This window comes from Garra rufa, chromosome 6 (assembly GCF_049309525.1).
Source record: "Garra rufa chromosome 6, GarRuf1.0, whole genome shotgun sequence".
NCBI classification, from domain to species: domain Eukaryota; kingdom Metazoa; phylum Chordata; class Actinopteri; order Cypriniformes; family Cyprinidae; genus Garra; species Garra rufa.
Genome location: NC_133366.1, coordinates 18,722,946 through 18,735,244, shown reverse-complemented (window position 1 = coordinate 18,735,244; position 12,299 = coordinate 18,722,946). Strand labels below are relative to the sequence as shown.

Genomic DNA, 12,299 nt, shown 5'->3' with positions numbered 1-12,299 from the left:
ATTATTTTAAAATCAAGTAATGCACCCTTCATCCAAAAATCTCTCGCTTGTAATATGTGAACATATTTACTGTACAAAACTTGTCAGTGAACTATGAGGGCAAAAAAATAAATATTATATAAATATAATTAAATATAATTTTATTAATAAATAAAATAATCGTTCATTAATCGTAATCGGGTTAAAATGTTCAATTAATCGAGATTTTGATTCTAAGCCAAATTGCCCAGCCCTAATCAGAAAGCTCTCAGATTTCATCAAAATTATATTAATTTGTGTTCTGAAGATGAACAAAAGCCTTATGGCTTTGGAAACCCTTACCAAAAATAAGTTTACTTCAAGTTTATTTTATTAAGTTCAAGTATATTTTAAAGTATACTTTATGTAGTAAGTTCACTAGTAGTATACTTTTAAGTGTACTATTTTAATACTCCTTGGGACTAAATTGGCCCACTTTCTAGTATATAAAAGTATACTTAAAAGTAAGTATAACAGTAGTACATATTAACATCACAGTTGATCTATGTTTTTTTTAGTTTGTACTGCAAGTATTTTAAAAGTTACCTCACAGGTATACTGATAGTTTACTAATTAAATACATTTTTAGGCATTTTTAGTACACTTTGGAGTATAGTCTCAGTAAACTACTAGTTTAGTAAGTATACTTGTAGTATACTAAATATACCACTAGTTTACGAGTTTACAGCAAGTATACTCGTCAGTTTTCTTTAAGTGAACTTCACATCATAATATGTGACCCTGGACCACAAAACCAGTCTTAAGTCGCTGGGGTATATTTGTAGCAATAGCCAAAAATACATTGTATGGGTCAAAATTATTGATTTTTCTTTTATGTCAAAAATCATTAGGAAATTAAGTAAAGATCATGTTCCATTAAGATTTTTTGTTAAATTCCTACTGTAAACCTATCAAAATGTAATTTTTGATTAGTAATATGCATTGTTAAGAACTTAATTTGGACAACTTTAAAGGTGATTTTCTCAGTATTTTGATTTTTTTGCACCATCAGATTTCAGATTTTCAAATAGATGTATCTCGGTCAAATATTGTCCTATCCTAACAAACTATACATCAAAAGAAAGCTTATTTATTGAGCTTTCATATGACGTATATATCTCAGTTTTGTAAAATTTAACCTTATGACTGGTTTTGTGGTCCAGGGTCACATATAAGTATGCTACTATGTCCCTAGTTAGGCATTAATTTGTATATGCTTTGAACATACAAAACATCAAAAGAAAGAACGGGGTATCTGCTTGTAAACAAAAACATTTTATTCTAGCTTCATGCATTGAATGTGGGTAAGTTTCATAAATAAAAATGAATAAATAAATAAACACCATTTTGAACAAAAAGCTTAAAAAAAAAGACTATTCATGGTAATCAAAATGTAGATGGAGTCAATCAACACCGCAAAGCTTGACAGTCATTATTACCTCTTCATGGGTCGTCATTTTATTCCATAACGTTACACAGTTTTACACATCTGTTGTTTTGTTGTTGTTTCATGTCTGACGATTGTGTTAGATTACATGTGAAAGCATCTGTTGTTTCGGTTTCTTCTTCACTTGTGTTTTGAAAATTCTGTACAGAAGAAGTGTAATAGCGCCCCTAGAAGCACATAAAAAGTAGACTGAAAGTATACTTTCTTATTTTTTTTTAAGTTTAAAAGAAGTATACTAATAGCACACTTGAATAAGATTCTTTTTTGTAATTTATGACAGAATTTTCATTTTTGGTTGAACTAACCCTTTAATGCTTACTTTTCATTTTGTCATTTGCTTTATTGTGATTTCTAACATACATTTTGAATCAGTACATAAATAGTTGTGGTGGGTGGTGGGCCATAGGGGGTAACATTTGATCTCGCCCAGGGTACTATATGAGTCAAGACCTCTATTGGTTCTGTTAATCCCAGACACTCTTGAAAAACACGTACAGACATACACCTACATCCAGACGGCTGACTCTTGTGCTCTCACACATACACTTTCAAGTCGTGCCCTTTGAAAAGGAGTGAAGTTATAATTGGGACCCTGGGATGTGCCATACTATATAAGAACACATGTTTTTCTCGAACATGCGCTTGACAGACTAACACATACTAAAATGACTTGAGGTAATTTCAAAAGAAAGTTTTCATTCCCATTTATGCATCTAAAATGTTGAATGACAATGAAATAGTCTTATGACTGATGCTTTTCTCCTTTGCTTTTTTTTCAAGTCTTGTTTGGCAGCTGTTATGCTGACAATTCTGAATGCATGTGTTGTGTTCGCTCTGATGCCTCCTTGATTTTCAGGTCCTGTTTGTTTGTTTGTTTGTTTATTTGTTTTGCTTTAAGGCAGTCAGAACGGTGATAGATGGTACTGATGTTTTATTCTGCTCTGTTGCTCTTATCAGTTTCCTTCTAAACCACCTTAACAGACTGTTCTGTAGCAAGTCGACTCACATTGCTCATGATTGATGCATCAGTGGCTTTACACTTCATAGCTTTGGTTGACTATAGATAGAAATGTGAGAGTGTTTGCTAAATCTGTAATATAAAACGTCACATGCTGAATGTGTGTATTACATGTGACAAGGTATGCAATGGAATAGGATGTATGAAGTAAAAATTACATTAATCCCATTGCTGATGCAAGACATGCACACGCACACACACACACACACACACACACACACACACACACACACACACACACACACACACACACACACACACACATGTTGGGTTTACATGTTTTATGGGGACATTCCATAGGCGTAATGGTTTTTATACTGTACAAACCGTATTTTCTATCCCCCTACACCTACCCTACACCTAAACCTAGCCCTCACAGGAGATTGTGCACACTTTTACTTCCTCAAAAAAACTCATTGTGCATGATTTATAAGCCTGTTTCCTCATGGGGACCTGAGAAATGTCCCCACACGGTCAAAATCTACTGGTATTCCTATCCTTGTGGGGACATTTGGTCCCCACAACGTGATGAATACCAGGTACACACACACACACACACACACACACACACACACACACACACACACACACACACACACAAGCTGTATCATTAATTATGCTTGCTTGGATTGTATTGATTACTTGTCTCTATTATGATAAATTGTGGTATTTTTCCTAATGATTTGGAGTCTGTATTCACACCTGTGCTGGGTAATCAGGCCCATAAATTATGTATTAAACTTCAAATAAAGTTACTTTGAAGTTGTCAGTGCCAAAAATAGAAATAAATATACAGCTTATAAAAATGCACTGATTAGCCACAGTAATGGACAATCTGGAAATATCAGGGAAATTATGTTTTTATCACAATTTATAGAGAATATTAATTCAGTTCATCTAATGCTCTCTCAAACGTATTATCAACAAGATATCACTCTATGTAAATTAAAAGTTGTTCCCAATCCATAATGTGGTTCGATTTTGATTATGACTTGACCTCTTAAGCCAGTTATTTTAAATTTTCATCTTAATGATTCATTGGCAGATTGAATCTGAATCAAACTTATTTTAAAGGGGACATCAGATGCAAACCCATTCTTGTTTTACGTTTTACATTGCAGCCTTATGTTAAACTGCTTTAAATAACTTTTTTCCACATCAATCTACCCTCTGTACACCATAATGACAAAGCAAAAAACTGATTTGTCTCAACATTGCAAATTTAACACAATTAAGAAATTTAAATAAATTACATAAGTATTCATTCATCCCTTAACGTGGTACTTAGTTGAAGCACCTTTACAGCCTCAAGTCTTTATAGGTATGATGCGACAAGCTTTGCACATCTGCATTTGGTAATATTCTGCCATTCTTCACCTCACTTCTTCACATCTCAAGCTCTGTCAGCTTGGCTAGGGTCTGGCAGACATTTTCAGGTTTCTCCAGAAGTGTTTAATTGGGTTCAGTCCGAGGCTCTGGCTGGGCCACTCAAGGACATCCACAGAATTGTCTATAAGCCACTCTTGCTGTGTGCTTAGGGTTATTATTCTGTTGGAAGATGAACCTTCTACCCAGTCTTCTGCCCAAGACTTCTTATTAATATTTTGGTGCGTTGAGCTTTTCTTCTACTCTGACAAGTCCCTCAGTCCCTGTCTTTGAAAAACAGCCCCACAGCACGAGGCTGCTACTTCCATACTTTACTTTTGTGATGATAGTATGCAGGTGATGATCAGTCCCTCGTTTCTTCCAAACAAATTGAGGTTCATCAGACCAGAGAATCTTGTTTCTCCCAATCTGAGAGTTCTTCAGGTGTTTTATTGCAGTTGGTTTTAATGTGTCTTCACTGAGGAGAGGATTGAGTTTGGCCACACTGCTGTAAAGACCAGATTGGTGGAGTGTTGGAGTGATGTTTGTCCATGTGTAAGTTCCATCTGCATATATGATTATGGAACTCAACTAGAGTGACCATCAGCTTCTTGGTCACCAGTCTAACCAAGACCCTCCTCCATCAGTTTCTAAGTTTGGCCAAGAGGCCAGCTCTAGGAAAAGTCCTGGTTGCTCCAAACTTCTTCAGTTATGGATAATGTGGGCTGCATGCTTCTGTGAACCTTCAATGCAGCAGAATCTTTTCTGAACTCTTCCCAAGATGTGTGGCTTGATGCAATCCTTTCTCTGCAGTTATTTTGACCTCAGTGCTTGGTTTTTGCTCTGAAATGAATTTTCAGCTGTTAGATTTTTTATTGAGAGGTGTGTTCAGTTGAATTTGCCACAGGTTAACTCCCCAAGTGATACGAAAGCTCCTGAGCTAAATTTGAAGTGTCCCAGAAGTATGAATATTTATGCAATGGAATCATTTCAGTGTTTTATTTCTAATAAATTTGCTAAGTTTTTTTACTTTGTCATTATGGTGTATGGAGTGTAGATTGATGTGGAAAAAAGTTATTTAAAGCAGTTTAACATAAGGCTGCACCATAACAAAATGTGAAAAACATTAAGGGGTTTGAATACTTTCGCAAGGCACTATAAATGTGTCTTAGCAGCGTGTAGACACAACCACCCTACAATGATAAAAATCCCCAAAACCTCAATCAAGTCTCAATTATCAAGCCGTTTTGATTTTCTGAGCATTATGACATCATACTGCTCAGGCCCTGCCCACAGCTGCTGATGGACTGTCCCGTATTAGCATATTTCCGCCCAAAGCCAGTCGTATGCTTTCCACCATTTTCTTCTCACTTCAGCAGCTTTAGCGACAACACTATTTTGTAAGCAAGGGGATGCAGTGGATTAGTTTTGTTTTTTAATGCGCCACCAAAAACAAAAAAACTAAGAGGGATGGAGTCAACAGTAGCTCATTATCATTTAAAGAGGCGTGTGCTGAAACCGCTTACTGTAAGCTGTTTTTGACTGGGTAAAAAGGGAGTTGTTTTACACAACGAGGAATTTTAACCAAAGTATTTTGCACACATTTTATGCATTCAATGTCCCCTTTAACAACATTTTTCACTAGTGTTCATAAACCAAGGATCTTGGAACCGTTTATTATTTAAAATACAGAAATTTACTAAAATTGTAGAAATACACCAATAAAAAAAATCTTTATGTACAATGAAAAGTTTTTAAATACAGTGAACTGTTTCCTTATAGCTGAGAGGATGAAATTAGGCCTTTCCAGAATGTCTCCAGAACAGCTGTTTTGCTTTAATTGCAGTCGACATGCGCTAATTTTAAAGTTGTACTGTGATAATAAGCTCCACTCAAACTTGTCTCTCTTTTAGTCCACAGGTTCAACGTCAACATCCAGCCTGGCACCAAACTAGAAAGTGGCCCCGCCTCACTGCATTTGTGCAACAACTTGCTTGTCATCGCCAGAGACCTCCCTCCAACTGTCATCGGCCAATGGAAACTGTCGGACTTAAGACGTTATGGTGCCGTTCCTAATGGATTTGTCTTTGAGGGAGGGACACGATGTGGCTACTGTAAGTTCATGTTAATGTTCTTTTGTTCATTCAGTGCTGTTCTTTTTTCTCATTTCGCATTCATCACTCGATCTTTCTGAGACGCAAAGGGATTCTTAGACACCTCTTTTATTTTATTTTGGCACATTACTGCAATTTATTCAATGAGAAGAATCCCATGATGATTAAGTTGAATGTGTGGCTTGTTCTTGTACAAAGTCGTCTTAGTCTTGGTGATATCCCCTGCGGTGGAAGTAGCACAGAGGTGTTTGCCAATAGTAAATGTGAAAATCAGATAACCTCACACTCAGTCATTCTCTCTCCCCCCCTCTCTCTCTCTCTCTTTTTCTCGCTCCCTCATACTTACCGAATCAGTACACATTACTTTTGTGCACCCACACAGATTGTGGTAATGTGTGATGTGCTCCAGTATAAGATGTTGCGTTAGCACCAGTGAAACTCACCAGCTGCCTCTCTGGCAAATCCATCTGCAGCTGTTCTGTAGCTTCAGCAGCTTTAACGCTCCATCTTATATGAACCTTCCTTACAATGACAGCCATGTCACAACATTAAAAGTGCGTTTTATCGCAGTTATAATCAGGGTAATTAATCTGTCACTCCTAGTGGCATTCAGGGTGTTTGTTAGATGCGGTTTGAATGCACTATGCAGGGAACTCTGGGCAGTTTTATGTGTTTAGGTGGTGAAGCGGCATGTGAAAGGTCTCCTGCCAAGTAGAGGAACTTGAGGGGGCAGGGGTGCTCATACCAGACACCAGACTCCAAACGTACCTCTCATTGCTGTAGTAGTACATTAGTACAAATAGTCACGTCTAGTTCTACACAAACCTGCACCTGCATACTTCACAAAAAGCTGTAAATCAGAAAAATAACTCTAGCATTTAAGTTACATATTCAATGCATGTTATATACTAATATTTCTATTATTTTAATATATTCAAAATTAGTTTTTTAATTATTTACATATTTTGAGATTTATATAATATAACATAATATAATACATTTGAGATCAACATTTTTTACACCCCCCTTTTAGAATCTGCAAAATGTGAATTATTTGACCAAAATAAGGGGAATCGTACAAAATGCATGTTGTTGTTTATGTAGTACTGACCTGAATAATGTTTACATATAGTCCACAAAAAGAAATAATACTTGAATTTATAAAAATGACCCCATTCAAAAGTTTACATCCCCTTGATTCTTAATACTGTGTTCTTACCTGAATGAAGCCTTTGAATCTTCGAATTTGAAGATCAGGGTAAATTTAACTCATTTTTATCTTCTTGGAAACACTATCTTCTGTAGCATCTGAAGGGTAGTACTAAGTTAAAAAAATGATATTTAGGCAAAATTAGAAAAATGTATCTCCATTCTGTTCAAAAGTTTTCACCCTTAATCCATCGTTTTTTCCTTTGGAGCATCAGTGAGAATTTGAACCTTCTGTAATAGAATGCATATGAGTCCCTCAGTTGTCCTCAGTGTGAAAAGATTGCTCTCAAAATCATATAGTCATTGTTGGAAAGAGTTCAAATACACAAAAATGCTGGAAAACCAAAAAATTGGCAGTTTAACTGTTCAGGACAAAGAAAACAGAAAAAACAGCTGTGGGTCATTCGGGTTACAACATAGTAATAAGAATCAAGGGGTTTTAAACTTTTAAACTTTTGAGTAATTTTTATGAATTCAACTATTATTATCTCTTGTGGACTGTATGTAAACATCAGGTTAGAATAAACTAAATAAACAATAACATGCATTTTGTATGATACCTCGTATTTTGGTAAAATGATTAACATTTTGCAGATTCTGAAAGGGGGGTGTAAACTTTTGACCTCAACTATATAATACAATATATAATCTAATCATTGTATTATGTTATATTATATTATATATAAATATTAATAATGAATTCATATCAATCAAGATGTAAAATATATAAAATATTTTAATTAATTTGATCATGTTTGCAGATTCCAATTAGTCTTTGTGTAATTAATTTAATTAATGTCCCTTTATAATCAGTGCAGAAAATGCGAAGTGAAAATCACTGAAGATTATGTCTGGGCTTAGTCATGTGTATAGAGAGGGAGCTTGTTCGATTAAAATTAGAATCTGCTTTAAAACCACTACTAACACCTTATACATTCTGAAAATGTATAGGAATCCATAAAAACAGCCAAGATTTATATGCACACAGTGAAATAATTACTTTGTCTGGAGCATGTATCTGTTAGCCAGTGCTTCACCTCATTATAGTTTGACAACCATGGGCTCCGATTGGACTCTGCCACACAGAGGTCATGTGCCTCCCACTGCCATTAGTGTAATTCAGCAGTTGGTTGCTCTGGGACAGAGTGAATTAAATTGAAAATATGGCCTTGTTGCTGTTTCTAGTGCGATTCAATGTCACAGGCCACATGCAGTGACAAAACACATATTGGCAGTGCAATTAGTGAGCGTGTCAGCTGTCTCATTTGATTTCAGAGAGTGAACGTGTGTGTATGTCCGCTAGCTTAGTTTGTCAACAGACTTGGACAGATTGTAGATCACTGTTTTCCCTGCTGTAAGGTAGGGCATTTGTGGAACAGTTAGGCTGGCATTCACAATGAGAAAACATGTCATGAGATCTAAAACAAGTTGAAACTGACAATGCAATTTTAATTACATTATTCTGCAAGTGTTTGAGCTTAACCTGATTAGAAATGTTGCACATAAGCCATACATTTAGTTAAACAACATTATATACCACATAAACAAAATCTTAAAAACAGTAAAGTGTATTAGAATATACCTGTTAGAACTTCTGTTATTGAAAACTGTGCAGTATATGGCCTACTAATTAAGGGAGAAATATAATGCCCCCTTTTTTACAAGATGCTTGTAATAAGTCTCTGGTGTCCCTAGAATGTGTCTGTGAAGTTTAGTTGAAAATACTCCACAGATCATTTGGAAAATGCCCATTTTGAGTGGAAGCAGAAACAAGCTGTTTTCGTTCGTGCATGTTTCTTTAAATGCAAATGAGCTGCTGCTCCCCGCCCCCTTTTCCAGAACAGGGCTGTGCCCAGTGTTGCCAAGAATTTGGCTACTTTAATACTGTTGCCGCAGGTTGTTTTTCATGTCCGCGGGTTGAAGCAACCCCAAGAACTTGATATTTATCCCCTGGAATGCTAATTTTATCTGACCAATCAGAGCCGAGTAGGCTCATGAAAAGGAGGGGTTTAGAGAGACTGAATCTTCGACCTGCTTCGAACTAATCATTTAAGAATCGCTGGAAAATGAGGTAATATTAAATGCAAAATTTGAGAAAACAAAAGCGTTGTTTGGCTTTCCATGCATGTAAACCTATTGTAGGAGACTCACAAAACTACAGTTGAAGTAAAACATTTACACACACCTTGCAGAATCTACAAAATGTTCATTATTTTACTAAAATAAGAGGGGTCATACAATTTTTTTTTATGTTTTCTGTTATTTTTTATTTTGGTACTGACCTGAATAAGATATTTAATGTAAAATACGCTTACATGTAGTCATCAGGAGAAAATAATAGTTGAATTCATAAAAATGAGCCTATTCAAAAGTTTATGTACACTTGATTCTTAATACTGTGTTGTTACTTGAATGATCCACAGCTGTGTTTTTTTTTTTTTTAGTGATACTTGTTCATGAGTTCCTTGTTTCTGCTGTTCTGTAGAAAAATCCTTCAGGTCCAACAAATTCTTTGGTTTATCAGCATTTGTGTGTTTGAAAAAATGACTGTATGATTTTAAAATCCATCTTTTCAAACTGAGGACAACTGAGGGAATCATATGCAACTATTACAGAAGGTTCAAACTCTCACTGATGCTTCAGAAGGAAAAAACTATGCATTAAGAGCCAGGGGTGTAAACTTTTGAACAGATGAGGATGTGGACGTTTTTCTTATTTTGCCTAAATATCATATTTTTTACATTTAGTACTGCCCTTTAGAAGCTACAGAAGATACATGTTCCCCAGAAGACAAAATAAGTTGCGTTTATACTAATTTCTTAAATTAATGCATGACTTTTCTTTCTGAAGCATCAGTGAGCATTTGAACCTTCTGTAATAGTTGCATATAAGTCCTTTGGAAAGTTGTTGGAAAGGGTTCAAATACACAAAAATACTGAAAAACTAAAGAATTTGTGGGACCTGAAGGATTTTAGCAGAAGAACAGCAGGCAGTTTAACTATTGTCCTGAACATGAGGTCCCACAATGGAAGCAAGGGCCTCATGATCACCAAACAAAACAAAAAAATCTTTCAGTTAACACAGTATTAAGAATCAAGTATATGTAAAGTTTTTAAAAAGTCATTTTTAAAAATTCAACTATTATTTTCTCTATGTAAACATCTTTTATGTGAAGTACTAAATAAAAACAAGCATGCGTTTTGTATGAACCCTCTTATTTTGGTAAAATAATTAACATTTTGCAGATTCTGCAAGGTGTATGTAAACTTAATATGTGAAACAAAGCCTTATGCAGTAATAACAGTTTCAAACAGAAGTTGCATAAAGTTTGTGTAAAACATCAAACTCAAGCAATGCTGATGCTTACAATAATTTGTAATGCTGGATATGGAAGGTCAACCGCTTTGCACTGTGGGGCATTGTATTCCATACAGTGCAAGCAGTATTTTGCAATACTTTTTCATGAATGGTGAAGGTGAAAAATGCTATAGCTTAACTATAAAAAAGCAGATGTAGGCCTTTTTATTCTCTTAAAATCTGGACATGGTAAATAGCCACAGACATGGCCACATGTCTCAAGTATTAATAGCCTGCCAGTGTGTTTATGAATTATGAAACCAAGAGCTAAGGGTGTTATGGTTATTTTTATAAAGGACTGTCACTCCTATACTGCCCACCGTCTCCACAGTGACGCTGAGGGATTTGACAGGACTATATTTACCTCCATGAAAGACTGCCTAAGTCTCTTTCCTCATCATGTCCTACAAAGAAAAACAGTCCTAATCTGACAGTGAATGAATCATTAATGCATCTTGCAGCAAATAAGGCCTTTTGTTACCCCACTTTTCCCATTCTAGTTGAAGGCTCAAGGCTCTTTAATAGCTTGTGTTTTTCAAGCCATGCTTTTGCCAGCACTTATTTTAGTTTGAAAGGTGTTACAGGCTTTGTAGATGCTATTGAAATTTGTACGGAGGAGGTGTGGGCACCAAATCAGGTTTTCTTGGTATACAATCCTCCTTACTTCATAAATGATAAATTATGCGTAATTAAAAGTGCAAAACTAAACTTGAATTTCTTATTTGTTTCTTGTTTCAAAGGGCAAACTTCTATTTTATTTATAACATCCATGTATTTGGATAATATAATCTAAAACCTACAGCACACATAAACAAAAATAATCAGTCTTTTATTTCCCTTTACAATAAACTTTGAATGCATTTGTTTGTATGATGTATGAACTCATACAGTTTTTCTTGATTTCATTGTTTTGAATTAGTCTATATAATTCATTTATTGTAAATCAGTGAAATGTGAATGTTCTCATCTGCTCAGAGGAATAGCTTGATGTTCCCCCATTTGTAATAATCTTGTGGTCATTACTGAAACTAATCTTCTATTCAGTGCTATGGACTATTAATATCAATCTGAATTCGAAATGGTGCATTATGTCTATTGAATCAAACAGGCTCAATACATGAAGGAGCTATTTCTCTTCTCTCTGTCTCTATAGGGGCGGGTGTTTTCTTCCTTGCATGTGCAGAAGGAGAACAGATCAGTTTTTTGTTCGATTGCATTGTTCGTGGCATATCGCCAAGCAGGGGGCCATTTGGACTGCGTCCAGTCCTGCCAGGTGAGTTCATATTTGTGGAGGTGTGTGATGTAAAGTTGTCATGTCCTCACTGTTGGCCTCATTAGCTCAATGTGCGTGAGTTGTCAGCTGTGTGCGCATATCTGTGTCTAAGCTCTGTGTATGATTGATATGTGGTGTCAAGTTTCCCTCTCTTTCATTATCTCTTCTAGAACACTTATGTTCTGCTCAGATTGACTACTGGTTTATGTTTGGAGTCCTAGAGACTCCAATTATGTATATGTAAAAATAATAATTATAATTAGCCTTTTATTTTCCTTTCTTTTTAATTTAGAGACTCTACGATTTAATCAAAACCCCAGTAGGCAGTAGGGCTGGGTAAAAAATATTGATTTCTCGATTTTAGTAGATTATAACTTCAAGAATTGATTAGCCTTATTCCGTTAATGAACGGAACATTGTAGCGCACCTCCCATCCCATAAATTGCAATAATTGATATGAAACAAAGTCTCAGTCTCTTTCTGTCCATTCTATTACAG

General features: G+C 35.5%; 1 protein-coding gene across 1 annotated transcript in view; it reads left to right on the top strand.

Moving 5' to 3' along the window:
- The window catches only part of dok7b (docking protein 7b), a 34,361-nt gene that overhangs the window by 3,677 nt on the left and 18,385 nt on the right, over positions 1-12,299 (top strand). Inside the window, exons 4-5 of the mRNA XM_073842584.1 lie at positions 5,762-5,962; positions 11,682-11,801. Of these exons, the coding sequence (XP_073698685.1) occupies positions 5,762-5,962; positions 11,682-11,801 (321 nt within the window). The remainder of the gene's footprint in view (positions 1-5,761; positions 5,963-11,681; positions 11,802-12,299) is intronic.